The 25,840-nt window shown below is 45.0% G+C and overlaps 1 protein-coding gene across 2 annotated transcripts in view; it reads left to right on the forward strand.

Moving 5' to 3' along the window:
* Positions 1-25,840, forward strand: part of LOC137544541 (granulocyte-macrophage colony-stimulating factor receptor subunit alpha-like) — a 63,367-nt gene that overhangs the window by 18,801 nt on the left and 18,726 nt on the right. For both annotated transcript variants that reach the window (XM_068265637.1, XM_068265638.1), the window contains exons 7-10: positions 2,889-3,052; positions 6,769-6,916; positions 18,360-18,459; positions 22,391-22,478. In XM_068265637.1, coding sequence (XP_068121738.1) covers positions 2,889-3,052; positions 6,769-6,916; positions 18,360-18,459; positions 22,391-22,478 — 500 coding nt within the window. The remainder of the gene's footprint in view (positions 1-2,888; positions 3,053-6,768; positions 6,917-18,359; positions 18,460-22,390; positions 22,479-25,840) is intronic.

Genomic DNA, 25,840 nt, shown 5'->3' on the forward strand with positions numbered 1-25,840 from the left:
GGACAATGTGAGAATTCCTTTTGCAGTGTTCCTTTGAGAAGGTAGCTCACAAAATACCTACTGATGAATAGCCCTGGTTGTTAGCCTTCTATGATGGTGTCATGTGCGGTCTTTGTTTGATACCAATCTCTCCTGGGAATATGCAAACAAACAATAGCTCTGCAACAATTAGTGCAAAAAAATAGTGCACATTGGGTATAATTGATTGCTGCACCCAACCATTTGTTACTAAGTAAGGCATATGTTGTATCATTTTAACCGTGATGAGCTGTAGAAAACATTTTGGTGTGTTTTAGGACTGAGGCCTAAGTCATCAGATTTTTTTCTAGTGCCAAAGTGAAAAAAATATGTAAAAAATATTTTCCAAGTTATGATTCAATTTTAGCAAAACCACAGAAGTCCAATTGTTTCAAAATATGTGTATCTCAGTAGGCCTGGGTCTCTAGTTTTCAGAATGGTGACATTTGTGACCTGTTTCAAATGTTTTGACACTCCAGGGGCTTTGCGAACAAAGAATGACTGTATTACTTTTGTTGCAAAAAATGGCCTTGAAAAATGCATTAGTGCTGCTCATGGTTAACAGAGTATTGCGTGGCCAAGAAGCTATCTGATTATGTGTATAGGGTATCATTTTCACCGGGACAAGCAAGAGAATAGTATTTGGGGTCTTTGAGAGATTAGGCATATGTGATGTGGTTTTGTTTTAGCAGCAAATGAAATGAAAAGCAATGCAATTGTTTTTTTCATATACTCTGCACCAAACTAATACACTTGTAAAAAACACCAAAAGTGACAGAATTGAAAAGTGAATACTTAAATAGTTACCTTAGGGACTCCGCTTTTTAAATATGTATGTCATGAGGATGTATTACTGTTTTTTTTTTTCAAATAAAGGCTTGTAATCATTGGTAGTGTGCAATGAGAAAACAAAAAACACAACATAGAAAAAATGCACCTTTATTTCCAAATAATATATTGTCACCATACTATGTACTAGGGACATAATTTAAATCTTGTGATAACCACGACAGATAGGCAGATAAAATGTGTGGGTAAAATGTTCAGTAGCATTGTTCATTTTAAAACTATAGAGGCTGGAATTAGAGAAATAGTGTATTTTTTAATTTTTTCCCTCGTTTTTCTCTTTAAAATACATAGACATTTTAGTAGTTACTAACAACAAATGTCACCCCCCAAAAGCCAAATTTGTGGTGAAAAAAACAAGACCTAAATAATTTATGTGTGATGAGTAGTGATAAAGCTATTAGCGAATGAATGAGAGCAGCGCTGACAGGGGAAAATTGCTTCAGTCCTTAAAGGGAAGGTTCAGGGAGGGTGGGTAAAAAATAAAAATCAAATTCCACTTACCTGGGGCTTCCTCCAGCCCGTGGCAGGCAGGAGGTGCCCTCGCCGCCGCTCCGCAGGCTCCCGGTGGTCTCCGGTGGCGCGCCCGACCTGGCCAGGCCGGCTGCCAGGTCGGGCTCTTCTGCGCTCCAAGGCCCGGAACTTCTGCGTCCCACGCCGGCGCTCTGACGTCATCGGACGTCCTCCGGGCTCTACTGCGCATGCGCAGAACTACTGCGCATGCGCAGTAGAGCACGGAGGACGTCCGATGACGTGTTAAAATAAACATATGTGGGGTTGATTTCCCAGCAGATGTAGTCACCCTGAATTTGGGACAGATTGATCCTCTTAGGGTAGGAACACACTAGGCAGAATCGCATATGCGTTTTCCACTACGTGCTATGGAAACCGCATATGTGATTCTGCCTAGTGTGTTCCTACTCAACCACACACCCCCACCCACCCAAAAAACTTTTAATTATTGTGAAATAAGTGTAATGAATGTGGCAAATTTGGTTGAACAGTCTGGAGAGATCAGTGGCCAAATAACTTTGCACTGCACAAAACAGTGCTAAGTTAGCAGGCTGCTAAAATCTGATCTAGATTAAGGCTCAGATCACGTTGAATCAGATCAGAAATGGCCAACCAGAACAGACCAGTGCAGTGTCCGCTCCAATGGTGCATTGTGGTCCAATTGGAGTCCGGAGCAGATGCATTTCCACCGCAGGCTTCTGTGACAAGCCCATCCACTGTACGGAAAAATTGTGCAGGTTGGATTCTTGCATTGCAGACTGACAAGTGTGAACAGATCCTATGAATAACATAGATCCTATGAATAACATAGGATCTTTTTCGACTGTCAGTGTCAGTGTTTGTGGTCTTTTGATAGATAAAATTGTTTATCTCATCAGTTTATGTTAACTTAAGGCAGACAAGAACTCAGAACTTCATCTCTGCTCTAAAAGATTAGCAACAGCATAATAATTTTTAAAGAAAAAACAGTGGTTTAATAGAGTACTGGTTAAGGGCTCTGCCTTTGACATGGGAGACCAGGGTTCGAATCCTGGCTAGGTCCAGTGCCTATTCAGTAAGGAGTTCAAGGCAAGACCCCCTAACACTGCAGGGTGGCCTCCTGAGCGTGTCCTAGTGGCTGCAGCTCATGAGCGCTTTGAGTCCAACAGGAGAAAAGCGCTATATAAATGTTCAGATTATTATTATTATTATTTTTTTTTGTTACAGCTGATACAAATTCCGCAATAAATCTGCAGTGTGTCTACTTCCTGCTTTCATGGAAATTAACATCCTGTGTTTACTGACTAGCCAGCTGACACAGCTGAAGGATCAATTGGATAGACTAAACTCTCTAAACACATACAGGGTGCATTCCATTATGTTTTCCTTCTGTCCTGTGCAAAAGTTCAGGTCCACTTTAAGGTTCACTTGCAGAACAGGGTTTTCTACAATTATGAGAAGTCGTGATTTGTAAAAATGGTTTATTAGAGTTGCTTGAAATTTTATTTTAAATCATATTATTTTCTCCACAGAATTACTGAATCCTCCAACAAATATTTCTGTATCTTCTGCAAATGGGAACACAAAACTTGAATGGGGTCCACCGCCAAGTTTGAACAAGATATCCCCTAACTGTCCTTTCCAGTACCATATTAGAGTTGTAGATACCCAGTCCCAGACAACAGAACCATTCAAGGTAAATAGAATAAATCAACAGTGTTTTATCTGATAAACTTACACAGATTAAATCATGTATTTAATTCATTAATGTACAGTAGCAAAAAATATAAAATAAGGAAGCACATTAACCAGTTCCTAACCACTGGACAGTGTATCTAGGCCCCTGTGGACGGCATTTCAGCACCAGGGGTGTAGATACACGTATCGTGCTGTTAATATTGCCACAGCTCCCCCGCATCTACCATAACCCCCCTCCACGTCTACTGCAACCCCCTGTGATCCCCCATGGCTCCTATGACGCCCCCCCTGGGCACGTACTGACAGGTACTCACAGATCACAGTGCCAGTGCAGTGAGTCTGGCAATGAGTTACCGTCCTCATTCACAGCTTATGCAAAAATTCAAAATATAACCACCATTGTGGGCGGGACTCTAGGACGCTGGGCTGGAGTTACGTCCTGGTGCAGGTCACGAGTTTTCAGCTTTCAGGCTCTGATTGGGCCAGTCCTGATGCTTCCAGCCCTTCACACAGGTACCTGTGAACCGCGGGACGCCGCGGAAAGTAATGAGTGGACTGGATGATCCAGCATAACAAGAGAAGGTATGCTATTGCCTTATAGCCGGTATGAGACGGATTCTGTGGATACTGTGCACGGCACAATAGGATTCCGGTAAGGTCATGCAGCTGTGTGTTGGAGGCGTTGCCAGGGTTGAGGACTGTTGAGAAGCATACATTTACAACTATATATGGAGGGACTTTGTATCACATAAGAAACAGCAATTGCTTGTATACTGGATCATGGGACTGTCCTCCTCCTTATTTGTTTAAAGCTTCGCAATACAGAATGTTCACATCAGAGCGCCACAGCATTAGATATTTCAGGATCGGCCAATCCAGATCTGATGTGTGTGGGTTATAAAAGTGTTCGTGTGCACTAGGAGTACTCCTGTGTGTGTATTGTCCAGGTCCTATTTGTTTTTAGGGGTTTTGGGGGGGATATTTAATGGGTTGGTTGCAATGATTTTCCTACAATAAAGTGATTTTTGGCATACAGTTCAGTGAGTGGCGGTTATATTTTGAATTTTTGCATATGTTGAGAACATTAACCTGCCTTCCCTCAGAAGTGTTTCTGAGGTGAGCTAAGCCTAATTAAAGGGACCTGTGCACCGGTTTTTGAATATTTTGTACTCATTCACAGCTTATTTCCTGTGTGCCGTTCAGTACACAGGATAGTATGGAGGCATCTAGTGGCCAAAAAGCAAAAACAAAAACAAACAAATTTCCCGTGCGGGAAATTACCGTCGATCGCCCGCGGGTAGGGAGCGCGTCGCTAGCGGCGTTCGAGTGCCCGACGACCGACGCAATACAGCTGCAATACATCACCTGCTCCGCCGGCGTGACCCCCCCAGGTCTCCGCTGTCTTCTCCGCCCTGGTCTGGTCTCCGGCATGCTTCACTTCTTCCTGTCCCGGCAGGAAGTTTAAACAGTAGAGGGCGCTCTAGACCAGACCAGAGCGGAGAAGACAGCGGAGACCTGGGGAGTCGCGACGGCGGAGCAGGTAATGTATGCGGGGGGGGGGGGGGGGGGGGAAGTGAGCGGCGGCAGCACCACCACCTCCACCACAGATTGTGAACGATTTCATGCTGCAATCGATTCACAATCTGTTTGCAGTAAAGGCAGCTATACGATCCCTCTCTGATTAGATTCCATCAGAGAGGGATCTATCTGTTGGTCGAATCTGATGGCAAATCGACCAGTGTATGGCTACCTTTAGTCTAATAGCAATCAGTGTGTGACCGCTGGGGTGGGAGGGATGGAGGGGCACACTTTGGTGTCTCAGCCATGAGTGCTGGAGGACCTTGTCCCTTCTCTGGTTGTTGGCCAGACTGCCTTCTCCCTTGCACACTATTTTGGTAGTTGGACTGAGCAACTTCTGTTCTATAAGTGCATTTGCAAATAAAGAAAACCCTAAAGGCCTGTTTCCTCTACACACAGTGCAATGCTGCTACATAGCCGCATTGCACCATGGCTGAACTGAAACCAAAGCACGTCAGTTGAACAGTTTCCATTGTGTGCTGGTTGCGGAGTGATCAGTGAATCTGCAGCATGCAGATCCTCTTCAAAAATATATTTCAAAAAATAAATAAATAATAATTTCTGTGAAATTAAAAGGCTTATTTTAACTTTGGAGAGCGGAGACCAAGTTGCCTTCTTAGTAATTTTAAGAGAGCCTTCCTACATATTACTCTTCCTCTCAAGCAGTTTGATGGATGAACTTGTGCTAAATATACAGTGCACACACAGCTCAGGTTAATATTACTGCACGCACACAGTGCAGGGTTATATCAACATAGTGCGTGCGCAAGTGCTGCACAATATGCTTGCAGCAAGACCGCAGTACTCCACTAGCGCAACTGCTACTACGGTAATTACGACTGAGTTGTAGTTATCTAGGGCTTCTTTCAGCCACCTGTAGTCTTTCAGCTTCCCCAGTGTCCTTCCCTGTCTGCTCGGCTGTGCTGCTGTCAGTCAAATTAAAGTTCACGACCCAATCCAGTTGTGGGCTACTGCGCATGTGCAGGTCACATGCCTCCTCGATTGTGCTAGGGTGATCAGGAGAGTTTTGTGCATGCGCAGAACGCTTCTGACCTCAGGAGCATAATCAAGAAGGTGCATGGCCAGGACAGTGCATACGCAGTTGCCCATGGCTCATTCAGGCACAAAGTAGCAGTGGTGAAGGCAGCGGAATTTGTACAGTAACAGTGCCGTTGTATACAGGAAGTAAATAGAGATCACTCCCTGTATTCCTGACCCCCCCCACCCCCCAACACCTCAATCTCTAGTTATCTGGCTTGTAATCACGGTCATGTATCCCCTTTTCTTATTTCTCTCTGCTTCAAACACAATAGGGGAACGATAGCTGAGTGAGTTGTGCGACCCTCCTACACTGTGCCCTGAGGCCGGAGCCTCTCTTGCCTCTGCCTCGGCCCAGCCTGGCTTTGGGGGGGGGGGGGGGTAATCTGCCTATTTACACTGGCTATATACTAGGGGATCTGGCTATATACTAGTGCAGGCATGGGCAAACTCGGCCCTCCAGCTGTTACGAAACTACAAGTCCCACAGTGCATTGCAGGAGTCTGACAGCCACAGTCATGACTCATAAAGGCAAATGCATTGTGGGACTTGTAGTTCCATAACAGCTGGAGGGCCGAGTTTGCCCATGCCTGTACTAGTGGGACCTGGGTATATACTGGGGGGACATGGCTATATACTGGGGGTGACCTAGGTATATACTGGGGTATCTGGGTATATACTAGGGGGATCTGGCTATACACTAGGGGGGATCTGGCTACATATTGGGGAATCTGGCTATATACTAAAGTGGGAGCTGGCCCCCACAAAATATAAGACCTTCCCAAAAATAAGCCCTATCACATGTTTTGAAGGAAAAATTAAGACAGTGTGTTATTTTCAGGAAACACGGTAGCTCACAGGGACAACAAAGTATGATTTGCATATTCAGCAGTGATGCATTGTGGGATACATCATATGCTCGCTCCAACCTAAATTATTGCAAATACCTTCTGTTTTAAGAAGGCAAACTTTTGTTTTGCATAACATTTGAGTAAGAGGGCTTTTTTGTCCTTTGTAGCCCCTTACACATCCCAAAAGTGAAGATTATTCCAATAATTAGTTTTGAATTAGTTTCTTAATATTCATTTTATATTTCAGGATAATCCTGACATTAGGAACCGAGAATATATCATTTCTGATCTGGAAAAAGACAAAAAGTACATGGTGCAGATTAGAGCAAAGAAAATCTACTGCACACAAAGCAAGTACTGGGGTGAATGGAGTCATCCAATATTTATTGGCAAAGGTAAGTCTGTACAAAGTCAACTTTTAGGTGGGCCAATAAGGACATTAACTAATATTTCAAAATAAAGCCACTTTAATCCAAAGGTGTCCATGAACGTTAGCATATTATCCTCAGCTGTGATCATTATATCAGATCTTTGTGATACAACTGTACAGAAAAACAGTATTTGGGGAAAATCAATGTGAAGCGATTCTATGGTTGATTAGAATACAGAATTTTGTTGATAAAAATGTTTGATTTTATGATCGTATTTAAAGAGAGAAAGTGCCCTAACTGATCCGTTTAACGGAACAAATGATTATTACCTTCAGTTTACTTATGATCCTGCAAAACTGTTTGAATTATCGCATCTGAGGAAAATATTGTGTCGTTAATGGGCACCTTTCGAATAACCGGAATGGTCTTATAAATACGTAATTATATTTTCATCATATAATAAACATGATTCTATCCATAGGAGATATTTTTCAAGTGATCTTTATTGCACTGCTTTATAAAGGATACATGAGGCGTTGTAAAGTATTGCAGCTTTACTTACCTTAGGCTTCTTCCAGCCCCTAGAAGTGTCTGTGTTCCTCCGTATGTTCAGTTCCCTCCGTAGTGTACGGCAACCCGGCCAGGTTGGCTGCTTCTGTGCATCCACTGGTGCCTGCATGCGCCACTCGCACTCCTGTGGCTGGCAGCATTTTGCGCAGGTGCAGTGCTACTGTACCTGCACAGAATGCTACCAGCCATGGAAGAGCATGCACAGAAGTGGCCACTAAGTCCGAGGGACACAGAGACTTCTAGGGGCTGAAAAAAGACCCAGGTAAGTAAAGCTGCAATACTTTACTATGCTTCATGTTAAGGACTTTTTTTTCATTAAAGAGACTCTGTAACAAAGTTTTCAGCCTTAGTTCTTCTATCCTATAAGTTCCTATGCCTGTTCTAATGTGTTCTGGCTTACTGCAGCCTTTCCTAATTGCACTGTCTCTGTAATAAATCTTATCTCCTTTCCTTTGTCGTGTCTGTCGGGCTAAGGCTTGAATGTGTGGAATGTGCAGGGCTGCTTGTGATTGGATAGATGTGATACACACCCTCTGCAGGCCCCCTGCACACTCTGTATAACTCACACACTCTGTTTATGTGAGCCTATCACAAGCTGGTTAGTTTGTTTGTAAACACTGCCTAAAACTGTTAATTACAAGCCAGGATTGCAGCAGAGAGTGGCAGAAACAGCACAGAGGGGCACAGGAGAAAATAAGGAATAGAATAATATGCTTTTTAGTGTGAGAATATTAGAGTACAGATTCTCTTTAAGCAGTTCAACGTCTCATTCATTAATATCCACATCCTTTTTCTTGCCACACTCTTTACAATATTAATGCAACAATAGATATATAAACAGGGATTGTTAAAACTCATGCATTGATGCAAAGGACAATGGCATGTTGTTTACATAGACTGTTTCAAAGTGGATTTCAAAAGTAAAAAAACAAGTAATACAGTTTAAATTAATTGCATTAACCTGTACTTTAACTTTTAACAGTTTAACTTAATACAACATAAAGTTCTTGGTTAAGATGCAAATGCAATAAAATTTGTTCTACTGGACAGCAGTAAAAAAACAAACAAACAAACAAACAAAAAAAAAAAAAACAGACAATTATCATAAGAATTGTTTTCCTGCCTTTGATTGGTCCTTTTTCATGCTGCACATATTTACACAAATTTAGCAAAACATTTATATCAACTTGGAACTATTAACATCTCATTGCCATCCCCGCTATTTACTACACAAACTAAGTAAGTAAGGCTCCACTTTTGGAAATTATAAAAATGACCATATCTAGGCAAACTTGGCATTCTACCTGCTTGGATAAAAACATTCTGTGGTTTATGTATAAGGTGTTTAACCACTTGTGCGCCCGCATACAAGTATATCTACGCCCCGGCAGACTTCATCTCAGTGCTTGGGGTGTAGATATATGCATCTCTGCCGTGACCGCCGCTGTCCGCACTCCCGCTCGCTCATGCATGTGCTCGCTCACATTACCGCCCATTAGTAGGGAGATCAGTGAATGGGAACGCAGTTCCCATCCATTGATCTAGCCCGCCAAATCAATGATCACTGGCTTCAATGAGAAGCCACGTTCATAGCGAAAAAAAAACAAGTTACCCATCCATGCATTATTGCCTGTTTCCTTACTAATAGCACGCTAACAGGAAAATAATGAGTGAGGTTATCCTATGGCCAAATAGTAAAATTACACCTACATACATGTATTTTAATAAAAAGACCTACAAATACTTTTAAAATTAACTCCTTACCTCCCACGCTCTTCCACATTTACTCAAATAAATATTGTGCATAAAAAATACACAATTAGTTACTCTAGGGACTGAACTTTTTTAATATGTATGTCAAAAGGGGAAGAGCACAAGAGGTGCCCATAAAATAAAATACACAATAGGAAATAGTACTAAGAAAAAATAAAATAAATGGCACAGCCACTTCATCAGGTCAGTAAATAGTGCACATTCTACCAAGAAGTGGAGCTCAGAGTGATAGGGGCTATCTATACTTGTATTATTAGGGGCTATCTATACTTTAATTAGTTAAAAATATAACACCTTGACATGTAAGAATAGTAGCACATTTAGACCTTCAGAAAGGTTAAGGTCCTGCTAAACCCAAATTGTGGAAATCCATACAAGAGGTGTAATACTCACTAGGCTGGCACTACTCTACAATCCCTTTTACACTGCTATACAAAGAAACAATAGACACCTAAGTGCTTGAATATCAGACCTCAAGTTTTCATCAATAATTTGAAATTATAGATCAAAGTACATTGACTGAAGTCCAATTGTTTTATACGATTTTGCTCAATCCAAAGATTAATTGAAACAATTGTATCGCCAAATAAAGAAATAAGTATAGTGGTTGGGAGTCTTAAAAAGGTATGCATTTGATATAGATGGAAAAAAACATATTCGGGTACAAGAGGCATCTGGTGTAGCCAAAATGCCAAATTCGGCTACAAAAAGGTGCCTGGTGTAGCCGAGATGCCAAATCAGCTGAAAAAAAAAACCTGGTGGAGTCAAGGTGCCAAAGTCGGCTACAAAAGGTGCCTGGTTAATGCGAGATGCCAAATTCGGCTAAAAATGGTGCGTGGTGTAGCCGAGATACCAAAATCAGCTACAAAAGCCAAAAAGCTAGTTTTAGTTTATAAAAAAGGATGCTGTTATGGCCGAAATGTGTTGGGCTGTAAAAGGGTGCTGGATATAGCCATGAAAAGTGATATAGTCGAGAAAAGTGATTACTATCAGCTAACTTCCCCCTAATCTGACACAGAACTCTCCCCTGGTGGTGCCTAATCCTAAAATCCACCTGGTGGTGCCGAACCCTAAGACCCCCCCCTGGTGGTGCCAAACCCTATGACCCCTTCCCCCCGGTGGTGCCTAACCCTAAGACTCACCCCCTGGTGGTGCCTAACCCTAAGATCCTCCTGGTGATTACTATGACCTAACTTCTCCCTACCCTCACACAGAACCCTACCCTGTTAGTGCCAAACCTTAAGACCCCCCTGGTTTTGCCTAATCTTAAACCCTCCCTGGTGGTGCCTAACCTTAATCCCGATGGTGGTGCCCAGTCTTTGCCGCATATCATGTCAAGTATATATGTTATTTTGAACCGATATAATGGAATTAACTAATGTAACCAAATTAACTGGTATAACCTAATTTAGTCACCTGCTTATATAAACGATGTTGTAGTTGCATTTATATAGCCTAAAAAATCTCGGCTATATCCAACCCACTTGTATAGCCGAAATAAATCTCAGCTATAAAATTGCGCCCTTTTGTAGCAGAATTAAAATCTTGGCTATAAAAGGCGCCCTTTAGTAGAGTTGGGCCGAACGGTTCGCCTGCGAACGGTTCCATGCAAACTTCAATGGTTCGCGTTCGCGTCCCGCAGGCGAACTTTTGCGGAAGTTCGGTTCGCCCCATAATGCACCATGAGGGTCAACTTTGACCCTCTACATCACAGTCAGCAGGCCCAGTGTAGCCAATTAGGCTACACTAGCCCCTGGAGCCACTCCCCCCCTAATAAAAGGCAGGCAGTGGCGGCCATTACGCTCACTCGTGTGCCTGCGTTAGTGAGAGTAGGGCGAGCTGCTGCAGACTGTCTCTCATAGGGAAAGATTAGTTAGGCTTAGCTTGTTCCTGGCTGCATACCTGTTCTGTTCAGTGAGCCCACCATACCTGTTCTGTTCAGTGAGCCCACTGGATACCTGCATACCTGTTCAGTGAACCTGCCACTGCATACCTGTTCTGTGAACCCACCACTGCATACCTGTACTGTGAACTCACCACTGCATACCTGTTCAGTGAACCCACCACTGCATACCTGTTCAGTGAACCTGCCACTGCATACCTGTTCTGTGAACCCACCACTGCATACCTGTTCAGTGAACCCACCACTGCATACCTGTTCAGTGAACCCACCACTGCATACCTGTTCAGTGAACCTGCCACTGCATACCTGTACTGTTCAGTGAACCCACCACTGCATACCTGTTCTGTTCAGTGAACCCGCCACTGTATACCTGTTCTGTTCAGTGAACCCGCCACTGTATACCTGTTCTGTTCAGTGAACCCGCCACTGTATACCTGTTCAGTGAACCTGCCACTGCATACCTGTTCTGTGAACTCACCACTGTATACCTGTTCTGTTCAGTGAAGCCGCCACTGTATACCTGTTCTGTTCAGTGAAGCCGCCACTGTATACCTGTTCTGTTCAGTGAACCCGCCACTGTATACCTGTTCAGTGAACCTGCCACTGCATACCTGTTCTGTGAACCCACCACTGCATACCTGTTCTGTTCAGTGAACCCGCCACTGCATACCTCTTCTGTTCAGTGAACCCACCACTGTATTCCTGTTCAGTGAACCCGCCACTGCATACCTGTTGTGTTCAGTGAACCCGCCACTGTATACCTGTTCAGTGAACCTGCCACTGCATACCTGTTCAGTGAACCCGCCACTGTATTCCTGTTCAGTGAACCCGCCACTGCATACCTGTTGTGTTCAGTGAACCCGCCACTGTATACCTGTTCAGTGAACCTGCCACTGCATACCTGTTCTGTGAACCCGCCACTGTATACCTGTTCTGTTCAGTGAACCCGCCACTGTATACCTGTTCTGTTCAGTGAACCCGCCACTGTATACCTGTTCAGTGAACCTGCCACTGCATACCTGTTCTGTGAACCCACCACTGCATACCTGTTCTGTTCAGTGAACCCGCCACTGCATACCTGTTCTGTTCAGTGAACCCACCACTGTATTCCTGTTCAGTGAACCCGCCACTGCATACCTGTTGAGTTCAGTGAACCCGCCACTGTATACCTGTTCAGTGAACCTGCCACTGCATACCTGTTCTGTGAACCCACCACTGCATACCTGTTCTGTTCAGTGAACCCGCCACTGCATACCTGTTCTGTTCAGTGAACCCACCACTGTATACCTGTTCAGTTAACCCGCCACTGCATACCTGTTGCGTTCATTGAACCCGTCACTGTATACCTGTTCTGTTCAGTGAACCTGCCACTGTAAACCTGTTCTGTTCAGTGAACCTGCCACTGCATACCTGTACTGTTCAGTGAACCCGCCACTGCATACCTGTTCTGTGAACCCGCCACTGCATACCTGTTGTGTTCAGTGAACCCGCCACTGCATACCTGTTCTGTTCAGTGAACCCACCGCATCAGTGCGCATACCTGTGCAGTTAAGTGAACCCACCTTCCTACGTGAGTGCACGCAGTGTGATATACCGCTCCGTGCATCCCCGATATGGACAAAACAGGTAGAGGAAGAGGTAGTGCCAGAGCCAGAGGAAGGCCACCCGGCAGGTCTGTGCGAGGTCGTGTAAATGTAATTTTGTGTGGACCTGGCCCACAGTACAGTGCTCGGAAGAAGGCACGTCCCATCACCTCCCAAGATTGTCAGGACGTGGTTGAGTATTTAGCGACACAGAACACCTCATCTTGCTCAGCCACCAGCGCTACTACTAGCACCACTTCCGCTGCATTTGACACTTCGCAAGAATTATTTAGTGGTGAAATCACTGATGCACAACCATTGTTGTTACAGCCAGATGAATTTTCACCAGCTCATATGTATGAGTTACGCGACAACACTATGGATGTAACGTGTGAGGAGGATGAAGGACCTACTGATGGTGCATGTTTAGATTTTTCTGAGGCAAGCGAAGCTGGGCAGGATGATTACGATGATGACGATGATACGGATCCTCTGTATGTTCCCAATAGAGGAGATGAAGAGGGGGACAGTTCAGAGGGGGAGTCAGAGAGTAGTAGGAGGAGAGAAGTTGCTGAAAGAAGCTGGGGCAGCTCTTCGTCAGAAACAGCTGGTGGCAGTGTCCGGCACCATGTATCGCTACCTATGTACAGCCAGCCAACTTGCCCTTCAGCATCAGCTGCTGAGGTCCCCATAGTGCCCACATCCCAGGGTGGCTCAGCGGTGTGGAAATTTTTTAATGTGTGTGCCTCAGATCGGAGCAAAGCCATCTGTTCGCTCTGCCAACAAAAATTGAGCCATGGAAAGGCCAACACTCACGTAGGGACAAGTGCCTTACGAAGGCACCTGGAGAAAAGGCACAAACAGCAATGGGATGGCCACCTGAGCAAAAGCAGCAGCAGCACACAAAAGAAAAGTCACCCTCCTTCTCCTCTTCCTCCTTCAGGTGCATCATCTGCTTCTGCCGCTTTCTCCCTTGCACCTTCACAGGCACCCTCCTCCACTCCGCCTCTGCCCTTGAGCGGTTCCTGCTCCTCTGCCCACAGCAGCAGTCAGGTGTCCGTGAAGGAAATGTTTGAGCGGAAGAAGCCAATTTCGGCCAGTCACCCCCTTGCCCGGCGCCTGACAGCTGGCGTGGCAGAACTGTTAGCTCGCCAGCTGTTACCATACCGGCTGGTGGACTCTGAGGCCTTCCGTAAATTTGTGGCCATCGGGACACCGCAGTGGAAGATGCCAGGCCGCACTTATTTTTCTAGAATACCCCAACTGCACCGTGAAGTTGAGAGGCAAGTGGTGTCATCTCTTGCGAAGAGCGTTGGGTCAAGGGTACACCTGACCACGGATGCCTGGTCTGCCAAGCACGGGCAGGGCCACTACATTACGCACACAGCCCATTGGGTCAACCTGGTGAACGATGGCAAGCAGGGCGCAGCGGACCAAATTGTGACACCTCCACGGCTTGCAGGCAGGCCTCCTGCCACCTCCTCTCCTCCTGCTACATGCTCTTCGCTGTCCTCCTCCTCCTTGGCTGAGTGGCAGTTCTCCTCTCCAGCTACACAGCCCCAGCTCCGCAGGGCCTATGCTGCATGTCAGGTACGACGGTGTCACTCCATCTTAGACATGTTTTGCCTCAAAGCGGAGAGTCACACTGGAGCAGCTCTCCTGGCTGCTCTTAAGAAACAGGTGGATGAGTGGCTGACCCCGCACCACCTGGAGATAGGCAACGTGGTGTGCGACAACGGCAGCAATCTCCTTGCCGCTTTGCATATGGGGAAGCTGACACACATACCCTGCATGGCACATGTCATGAATCTAGTTGTTCAAAGATTTGTGTCAAAGTACCCTGGCTTAGCGGATGTCCTGAAGCAGGCCAGGAAGTTCTGTGGGCATTTGAGGCGGTCTTACACAGCCATGGCACGCTTTGCGGAAATTCAGCGGAAAAACAACTTGCCAGTGAGACGCCTGTTTTGCGATAGCCCGACTCGCTGGAATTCGACCCTGCTCATGTTCTCCCGCCTGCTAGAACAGGAGAAAGCCGTCACCCAGTACCTCTACAACTACAGTAGAATGAAACAGTCTGGGAAGATGGGGATGTTCTGGCCCGACAACTGGACACTGATGAGAAATGCATGCAGGCTCATGCGGCCGTTTGAGGAGGTGACCAACCTGGTGAGCCGCAGTGAAGGCACCATCAGCGACTTGATTCCCTACGCTTACTTCTTGGAGCGTGCTGTGCGTAGAGTGGCGGAGGAAGCTGTGAATGAGCGTGACCAGGAACAGTTACGGCAGGAACAGGCATGGGACCAATTTTCATCAGACCCAGCTGTTTCCTCAACACCTGCGGCAGCACAGAGGGGGGAGGAGGAGGAAGAAGAGAAGTCATGTGCAGAAGACGAGTCAGACTCAGAGGATGATGAGCAAGGTGTTTCTTTGGGAAAGGAGGAGGAGGGGACGGCGGCAGGAGAACAACCGCAACAGGCGTCGCAGGGGGCTTGTGCTGCTCAACCTTCCCGTGGTATTGTTCGCGGCTGGGGGGAGGAGGTTGACTTACGTGACGTCACTGAGGAAGAGCAAGAGGAGATGGATGGTACATCTGGATCCGACTGTGTGCAGATGTCGTCTTTTATGCTGTCCTGCCTGTTGAGGGACCCCCGTATAAAAAACCTCAAGGGGAATGAGCTGTACTGGGTGGCCACACTACTAGACCCTCGGTACAGGCACAAAGTGGCGGACCTGTTACCAACTCACCTGAAGGTGGAAAGGATGCAGCACATGCAGAACAAGCTGTCAACTATGCTTTACAATGCCTTTAAGGGTGATGTGACAGCACAACGCCAGCAAGGTACCACTGCCACTAATCCTCCTCCCGTGTCCACGCAGTCAAAGACAGGACGCTCCAGCGATCTCATGGTGATGTCGGACATGCGGACGTTCTTTAGTCCAATGCCTCGCCGTAGCCCTTCCGGATCCACCCTCCACCAACGCCTGGAACGGCAGGTAGCCGACTACCTGGCCTTAAGTGTGGATGTAGACACTGCTGTGAACAGCGATGAGGAACCCTTGAACTACTGGGTGCGCATGCTTGACCTGTGGCCGGAGCTGTCCCAATTTGCCATCCAACTTCTCTCCTGCCCTGCCGCAAGCGTCCTGTCAGAAAGGACCTTCAGCGCAGCTGGAGGCATTGTCACAGAGAAGAGAAGTCGCCTAAGTCACAAAACTGTTAAGTACCTCACCTTTATCAAAATGAATGAGGCATGGATCCTGGAGGGCTGCTGCCCGCCCCAAGACTAAGTCAGTCCCCGCACACACAGCATCTCTGCCTGCACGCCGTGTGACTGGCTGCCTGGCCTGCCCCAAGAAGACTAAGTCGCTCCCAGTCCCTCCACACAGCATGTCTGCCTGCAGGCCCCTTGGCTACCTTCTCCGCCACCACCAACAGGGTCCGGGACTCCAGGCGGATTGCTGAATTTTTAGGCCGCTGCTAGCAGCGGCCGCTGTAATATTTTTTCTGGTGCGTGTACATGACTGCCTAATTTTTCTGGCTGCACTGCGGGCAGCTGAAACAACAAAAGAAAAGGCATGTACATGCGCCCATTCCCCTTGTGATCATTACCTTGCCGTGGTGAAGGGGCTTGCGTATCACAATGAAGCAATGACCGGCGCCTAGATGAGTGTCTCGGGGGGCACACCCACGATAATAAGGTCGTTGCCTCATTGTGGTCAGACCAAATTTGATCAGCTGGACAGTCACTGATTTGTCATTCAGCTACATCAGCCAGGCGACCATATGGGCTGTAAAGCCACCAAAACCTGCACTCTCGCCATGGTGCGCACCAGTCCAGCACGGCCGTCACTACACAAACAGCTGTTTGCGGTGCGTTACACGGTGAGTTTGGTGTGTCAGTGTGAAGCAGTACCTTAATTACACTACCTGATTGATGTATACACATGCAAGATGTTTTAAAGCACTTTAGGCCTGTCATTTAGCATTCAATGTGATTTCTGCCCTTAAAACGCTGCTTTGCATCAAATCCAGATTTTTCCCGGGGACTTTTGGCATGTATCCCACTCCTCCACCTGGGGGTCCAGGTGTTAGACCCCTTGAAACATCTTTTCCATCACTTTTGTGGCCAGCATAATTTTTTTTTTTCAAAGTTCGCACCCCCTTTGAAGTCTATTGTGGTTCGCGAACTTTTACGCGAACCGAACCTTACGCGGAAGTTCGCGAACCCGGTTCGCGAACCTAAAATCGGAGGTTCGGTCCCACTCTACCCTTTAGTAGTGAAATCAAAAACCTTGAACCTGAACCAAAAACTCAGGTGCCCTTTTCACCACCTTGTGGCTGAGATTTGCAGAAAATAACATTGAACTCTATGGAGATGCCCTTTTTACACAGATAGCTCAGACACTCTTTTCACCTGATCCCTTTAAAAAGTACTTTCAGTGTAAAATAGAAAGTCTGCAATGCAAGGCTCTCCATTACCGCAGCCAGAATTGGCAAGTAGTAGTGACAAAAAAGCAGGTGGGTGTGGCCATAGAACTACAGAAACCTAAGAAAAATGGCAGCCACTACCTAGCAGAAGTTTTGGACATTGACATATTACATGCGAGTGGGTCCTGGCAGCAGTAATAGATAGGGATGGTTGGTAATGCCGATGTCGGATTCTGCAAAATTATTGGTTCCCTGTACTGTCTGATTTTTGCCTAATCCCCTTGAAATGGAAGATACTGGTGGTAAATATCGAAGCTAATAACTATTGGTGCTTGTGGTCTGCGCCACATTTGTATAGTATTGTTTTACTGTGCCATTTTATGAAGAAAAAGTATATTATCCCACTTACTGAATATATCACTCAAAATGCCTGCATGAGTACATCACAGGCTTACTCACTATACATGTATCTCTCAAATTAATATGTGTCATTTCTCAATCATATATCTTCGCTGTGTTTAAATCAGCAGTCAATTTTCTGTGGTGCATCTGCATGTTTAAATCTGTCAAGCTAATCACTGATGTCATTGCAATAACTTCACAAGGGGCCCTGAGCAGAGCTTGAAAATGAAAATCTTCACTTGCCTGGTGCTTTCACCAAACCCCCGTAGCCCACAAGGTCCCTCTGCATGGTCCCACTGGCAGTTCCATTATGGCCAAATTTGGCTAAATTTGTAAGCAACTGCACAAGTGCACTCGGCTAGATCACGAGCCTGTTGCCGTAAGCCTCCTGTGCATGTACAGTCGAAAGACTGAACTGCACACGTGCAAGGATGGGCCGTGCATGTGCAGCTGTGCACCCCTTTGGACAAAGTCATTGGGCTAACAGAGCCACCAGTGAGACCACGGAGGGGACCCAGAGGAAGCTGAGGGACCTCTCGGGCTAGGGGGGCTGGAGGAAGCTCTAGGCAAGTACAGATTTTCAAGCGCTGCTCAGGGTCCCTTTATGAAGAAGGTAATGTCATTGAATCCAGCATTAACTCGAGTTAGGAGACACAAATAAAAAGAGAATCAATGACAGATGGAACATATGGTAGTATACTGTAGACACATAGCAAATAGACAGATCATTCATTGTTGTATTCATTTTTTTCCCTTAATATGCATTTATCTTACTAAAGAATATATGTATTACTTCTTATATTTTAGACAAAGAAGTTTTTGCAGTCTGGATTATAATTGTAATTATTGCCATTGGGTCAGTGGTAGCAATTGTTTCCCTGCTATTCCTATTAATACTATTAACAAGGTTTGTATTAACTGCATTTTGTATCAAATTTAAGAAAAGACTAACTCAAGTATGTGTAAGCAAAAATGGACAATTTGGGCATGAGCAGCACAGAAGCTTTAGTGATTAGGGCCACCGTGTCAGAGTTGTGGGAAGCAGAACTCCTGAATAAGCACACATTCACAGGAATATAAACTCTCCTTTAGAACACCAGCTTTCAGACAGTATAAATGGTCAGCCAACCCTCCATTCCTTCTTCTCTCCCCCCCCCCCCCCCCCCCCTGAACTCCTAAATCTTAAACAGAAAGAGATAAGTTTTTTTTTCCTCCTAGAGAAATGTATGACAGCATCCTCAAGCTTAATCCTTGCTGGCTCATTTTAAAGGTAGAGTATTGTACCATAATACCCATCAGTAAAATAATTGGTAAAAGTCTAAAGAAGGCACAGTAAGGCTCGGCCCACACTTGTCCAGTGGCAGATCGGATCCGTTTCAAATGGATCCGTTCTTCTAAAAACTGGTGCAAAACTGATCAGTTTTTCAAAATGTTGTCCTTTTGTAGCTTACGTTTCCAGTTCGTTAAAACATATGGTCCTTTCTTCATGTGTGTTTCTATTGGATAAGAGATGGTGTTGAGAGGAGGAGCAGGCAGTAGGCAATCAGTTTTTGCCTCTGTTTTGTGTGCAAAAGTTCTCTTTGTAGATGGAGATTCATTTTTGTGTAGCCTTTCACTACCCCTCCGTGTATCCGGGGTCCGTGAAAAACCTGCAAATCCGGACTCTCTGTTCAGTTTTTCAAAACAGATCCCGTAGATCCGTTTTTTAAAGTGTGTGAAGACGGACGCTATTTTAAACATTGGTATCCATGACTCCGGAGCCACAGATACGTTTTTTTAAACAAGTGTGAACTGACCCTTATAAAATCAACATTTCAGTAAGCATGAGTGCATCTTTTTTTTCTCAATATCCTTGCCATGGAGGGTTATGGGTTACAATTTTCTTATCAGCTAGTTGATGCCTTTTGATAGCTGAGCAGCAGGTCTCTTAACTAGAGCAGAGAGAGAGATGAACACTGATCTATCTGCAACTTCTCTACTGAGGGACTCACTCACTGACAGGAAATACAATCATTTGTCAACTGAGAGGAAACATACACACAAATACACGAATCACGAATGCCTCGTACACACTATTCAATTTCTCATCAGATCGAATGCATATGCTCAGGGCCAGATTTACAGCTCAGGAGCCTATACACACAGATGTTCTGGTGCCCTAAGCCCTGCCCATCAGCACAGGCCACACCCACAAGCCACACCCCTTGTCCTGGCTCTGCTAAGGATTGAGCTTGATCCTTACAGGTGACAGTTATTACAATAGGAGCCTCATCAGTCCTTAAAGAGAATCCAAGGCATAATTTTTAAATCTTAATAGGACACAGAGGCATGTTCTGTGCACAATGACATGCCTCTGTGTACTTCTATCGCCGCTGCCAGCCCCCCATGGCTCTGCTGTCCCCACTGAAAATATCGCCAGGCTACCGACAATCTACTTTCACTAGCCGTTGTGTTTATCTAAGGCTTGTCAAACAGCCTCCTCCGCATTACTGCCTCCATTACAGGCTCCCCTGCCGCTCCCCGCCTCTGCTAGCTTCCTCCAATCAGAAGTACTTCTTGGATCGCGGCTTGGCTTCCGGTTGGAGGAATCTAGCCGAGGTGGGGAGCAGCAAGGTGAGCCTGTAATGCGGAGGAGCCTCATTGACAAGCCTCAGGTAAACAGACGGCTAGCGATAAGCAGATTGTCGCTAGCCTGGCAATATTTTCAGGTGGGACAGCAGAGCCGGGGGGGGGGGGGGGGGGACTAGCAGTGGCGATAGGACACAGAGGCATGTCATTGTGCACAGAGAATGCCTCTGGGTCCTATTAAGATTTAAAAATTCTGCCTCGGGTTCTCTTCAAAGTGAACCGTAACGGAAAAAAAAAGACTTTAACTGACCTAGGGCTTCTACCAGCACTCTGCAGCCACCCTGAACCCATGCTGTCACAAAGCGATCCTCCGTTGCCCAGCAGAGACCCTGTGTCACATGCTCTGCGCATGCGCAGTTTGAAAAAAAATCTTAACTATGCATGTGCAGAACGCTCCCGGCGACAGGATGCGCAGTTGCCAGTCGCCTGGCCGCAAGAGGGTCGTTGCGGGGAACAGGAGGCAGCTGCAGGAGGCTGGGAGAAGTCAATTTTTTTTTTTACAGTTAAAAGTTTTAACCCTCACTGATCTCCCCATTTCTCTAGCTGAGAGACTACAATACTCCCCCCCCCCCCCCCCCACATCTGAACAGTGTCCTCTGATGATTAAGCTTCCCTTTATTCTTTCAAGTGGTTCCCCTCCCCACTTGACACCTAGGACCTGGCTTCCAGCAGTGTTTCCATAGGGGGACACCTCAGCACTGACCAGCTGTCACCTGCTCTTATCAAAGCAGCAATGACATCTGATCAGGTACAGCTGAAGAGAGCTGCCTGTCACCCTATGGACACACTGGGCAGCATGACAGGTTTGCCTGGGCAGGGGACACTGTTCAAAAGGAGGGGAGGGGGAGTATTGTAGTCTACGCTATGAAAAGGAGGGGGAGGTTCAAAGGTTACAAGCTTCTGCATTAGGGATCAGTCACTTACTCTGTCACAGGTAACTGACTGCAATCCACGTAGTCCGTGTAACTGCACGCTGGTCCTGTGATGTAAGTGGAGCAGGAATGGCATGGACGGCACAGTAATGTTCAAAAGTCCCGGGCAGAGATTGCACCAATAGAGACAAGGGAGGGGGGAGCAGAGCTGTAGCCCATACGCTGTGCAGCTATTCTCCTGAGACCTGAGGCCATTTGTCACAGCGCTCCCTGAAGCAGCCCCTTGCCTGTCTCTTTACTCTCCAGCCCTGCACACCATGTTAAAAAGGAAGGGCAGAAACAGAGCTTCTAGTATTCAGCCTATCTCCACTCTCAGACCCCCCTCCCCCTTCTTCCACAGACTTTATGGTGGTAGTAGCTCCCAGCCAGAATAAGAAAATAAACAAAGCCAAGACAGTGGACGCCGCCCACCCCCCGATGACTACTAGAGCCTGCACGCAACTGAAGTGCTGCGTCCTGACATCCTGCGTGAGGCACAGCAGCACCCGGAGATTCTGTCAATTGCTCAGGATACCTGGCATTGTGCTACAGGTGGTATGGAGCGGGCTAGGTTAGTCATCACTATCTGATCATGCAGGAGGGACTTTCAAGTGCCGCCTTTGCCCCCTAAGACGCCTATAGGCACGTGCCTATAGTGCCTATAGGGCCTGCAAATGCTTGTATGGGTTACCAAATCTTATCATCTGTAATTATAATGACTACAAAGCAAACCATTTTCTTGGTGGTATTTATTAGTACAGTAGAGTCCCGGTTAACTACAACTTAGGCATCTGGCACTCTAACCACTATGCCTGGCAGGGAAGAATAGAGGTGTTCCTATAACTATTTGTAGAGTAGTACACAGCGGAAGTGACTTAAATAACACACAAGTGCTGGTCTTCTTCTCTCTTACAGCTCCCAGCAGCTCTGCGGCATCTGGTCACATGACACGTCGACGCTGTGCACAGAGGACGCCGCAAAGCCTCTGGGAGCTACTGGATTGAAGAAGCAACCAGACAATTCATAAGGGATTTGTACTGTGAACCCACTCTGCCTGTAATGTTAGTGTTATAACACCAGTTGCTTGACTTCTCAAGCAACCAGCAAGAACCAATATATCCGATATCAGGCAATCCTTGCCTGTGACAGATAAGTGAGATTCTACTGAAGTTGGTTAACACTGCTATGCCTGTTAAGGTTTTTGAACTAGATCATGTTTTAATGAAGTCTGTACAAACTGTGCTTACTTAACACTGGGAAACAAGTTAATAAATATTTCAAACTTTTGAATGTTTACAGGTGTGTGAAGGCATTGTTTCTTGCAACCATTCCAGGTCCACCTGAAAAACTAAGACATTTGCTGTCACCAGATGATTTAAACTCACGGGTAAATTTATATTGTGCTAATTTACATTTCTTCAGTTCCACTATGGACTTGTAATACATAAAGGCCCATATGCAATTAACTTTTTCTAATGAGTTTTTTCCAAGGTGAGATGTTCACAACTTGTCAATAAAACCCTCTTTAAACCACCAGCAAGCAAGAAAATATTCAGAATAATTTTTCCAGTGCCTTTTCACCTACCTTTAGGTACAATTTCAATTGCCGAGTGCTGAAAAATAATTTTAAATAAAAGATTAAAAATGATCTCATAGGAGAAAGCTCAGGAGAAAAAGGTAGTTGCATTTGGGCCATATGTCCCTACTTACAAACAACTCGATTTATAAAGTTTTAGAGATACAAATAAAGTTGTCCTCATGTGCAAAAAAATACCACACTGTTTTTTAGTTACATATTTTGGTTGTTAAATGTTAGTGTTGTATAAAGTGTTATAAGTAGTTCAAAACACTTTAACGGTACATTGAAAATAACCAAAAACCAAAGTTTATGCTACATGTACAAAAGTAAATCATTTATCCACATTTCATTGGTCTCGACTTATGAACAAATTTAACTTACAAGCAATCTCCAACCTGTTTGTAAGTAGGGGACCAGCTGTATTTGGAAAAAGTTAACATCTTTCAGCATAAACCATACCAAAAAGTAGCCTTATTAATGATTTGTCATTCTGGTTGATAATATACATTTAGAGACCTATTACTAAACATATGAATCACCCTGCTTGCCAGAAATGTTCTGTAAATCAATAACACAATAAATAACACAATAAATAAACACTGGCATTAACTATGGAAGCAGGAAATTTGGGTGCCTGCCTGTTAGCAGCATCCAAATTAGGTTTAGGCACCGCCATAGGCACTCATATAAATATTGGCAAGGGTGGGAAATTATGGTGGCGCCCGAAAATACAGTATGCATTTTTATTTTTCATTAGCGGCAGCAGTGTGTGTGTGTGTGTGTGTGGGGGGGGGGGGGGTCTGGCAGTTAAGGTTAGGCATGTGGGGGGGCAGAGACGGGACAAGGTCCTTCAGCACCCAAGGCTGAGACAGCAAAGTGCGCCCCTCCATCCCTCCCAACTCAGCCTTCACACACTGATTGCTATTAGACTAATAGGTGCCCCAGGGCCCCCAACCTCCCCAACACCTTAATCTCTAGTTATCTGGCTTGCGGTCACTGTCATGTATCCCCTTTTCTTATTTCTTTCTGCTTCAAACACAATTGTGAATGACAGCTGAATGAATTGTGCGTCCCCTCCTACACTGCGCCCTGAGGCTGGAGCCTCTCTAGCCTCTGCCTCGGCCCGGCCCTGGGTGGGGGTGGTTAAGGTTAGCCGGTGGGGAAAGGGTTGGTTAAGGTGGACCCGAACCAAACATTTTTTTAATTCAAAATATTTAGTTGCACCACTCTGTCACATACAAAGATAAATAAACACTCATTCAAGCCTATGAGCATTTCAGTGCATGCTTTTCCCCCTTCTCTTTTCATAACTAGGGTTATACATGTGGCAGCCATTACTTCTGAGCTTAGTAGGAGGTTTTAGATTATGGGTGAGTTTGTCATCAGCTACCCTCCCTCACAGGGGCATCGTCTATGTGAAATCTCACACAAGCTGAGTTCATCTCCCCTGTGACATCATCAGTAGCAGCCTGTGTTTTGTTTTTGTTTTTTATCTCCTCCACCAGTTTGCTGGATTTTGTCCAGGCAATATGAAAGGAAGGGAGGGGTTCCTCCAATAAATGTAAAATATTTTATATTTGTCATCATGCAGCTGAAAAAAGGCTGCTATTTATTATTATAATTTAGAAAATAGATTTTATTTCTGAAATCTTGTATTTTTAATTTGGGTCTACTCGATGGTTAGCCATTGGGGGTGGTTAAGGGTAGCTGTGGGGGGAGGGTGGTTGAGGCTAGCCATTGGTGGCTATGGTTTGCTATAGTAAAATTTCAGTATTTATTGTTGGTATTTTTTTTTTACCATCACTTTCACTATAACTACAATATTGGTAAATTTACCGATATTCTATTAACAGTTTTTTTGGATGCCCACATTTCTGGGCACCTTTTTTCATGTACACATTAAAAACTACTAGCAACCTGACACAGGACTGAAATGAAGGTTAATATAATGTTTATTGTGGAAAATAAAAGACAACATGAACAATACTGCAAATAAGGGAGGTTGAGTATAGCAATCAAAAACAAATACAGAAAAACACGGCAAGGCTTACTATCTACAGCACCTGTATCAAACTCAGTTACACCAGGAGAAGAAATCTATGTCTAAGTTGTAGCCAAACTGCTTTTAAGATTTAATTGGTGTTCTCCTCTGAATGAAAAATGAAACTGTAATTTTTCTGAGTTGAAAAAAAAAAAAAAAACAACATTTTTCTTTGCATTTTTAAAATCGAATTTTCTCAAAAATTACAAGGTCTTTTTGAAAAATGTTTGACTTTTTTTGACTAGTATCCGCTATTCTCCTTAACATATGTAGCAATTTTGATAGCAAAAGCCTGTAAGGGGGCTTTGCTATTCTCCGCCAAAGTTGTTATTAAATTACGCGTAAATTATGCGTACATTCATGCATACTTATGAATGTTGATACAAAATCAATTGAATTAACAATTTATAATTACGTATAGGCGCAATTGCAAAAATGTATGCAAACATTTGCGTAATCGTAATTAGCCAATTATGATCATCACTGGTGAATATGAATTTTATAACGCTATTTTCCGTTTTAGTATTGCAAAAATGATAAACAACAATAGGCACAAAACAGGTTTACTTGCGCCCGATTTGTCCAGTTTTGCACCCAATAGCAGACATTTAACATTAGAGTCAATGGCGGCAGCCGATTTGTCCACTTTTCATATGCGCCCGATTTTCCTGCATCCCCATAAATGTACTCATGCAAACTGAAAACTACATTTATTATGAAAAGTACATAATGTAGACAAGCACAACATTTCAGGTGGAAGCCCTTTCTTAAAGAGTAACTGTCAGGCTGCAGAAGCTAATTTAAACCTCTATTCTCCTGTGTTAAACAGTTTAGAAGGTAGCCAGAAAAGCATTAGTGAAGATAAAAATCTCTCTTACCTTTGATGTGTGCTTATCAGAAAAGCTAATTAGACCCAAGAGGACGCAAGCCGCATACTATACTGCAAAGCATTCTGGGGCCCTCCCCTCGGCTGCTAATGAGACGTTACAGCAGCTTGTAATCAGTCCAGCGCGTAGCACTGATAAATCTCCGGGCAGAGTACACTGCAGGAGTCAGCTATTGTTCCTAGCCACATGGCTCATTAATATTCACTGCACACTGTGTTATTCAGTACAAGCTTTTCTGTGAT

This window comes from Hyperolius riggenbachi, chromosome 2 (assembly GCF_040937935.1).
Source record: "Hyperolius riggenbachi isolate aHypRig1 chromosome 2, aHypRig1.pri, whole genome shotgun sequence".
Taxonomy (NCBI): domain Eukaryota; kingdom Metazoa; phylum Chordata; class Amphibia; order Anura; family Hyperoliidae; genus Hyperolius; species Hyperolius riggenbachi.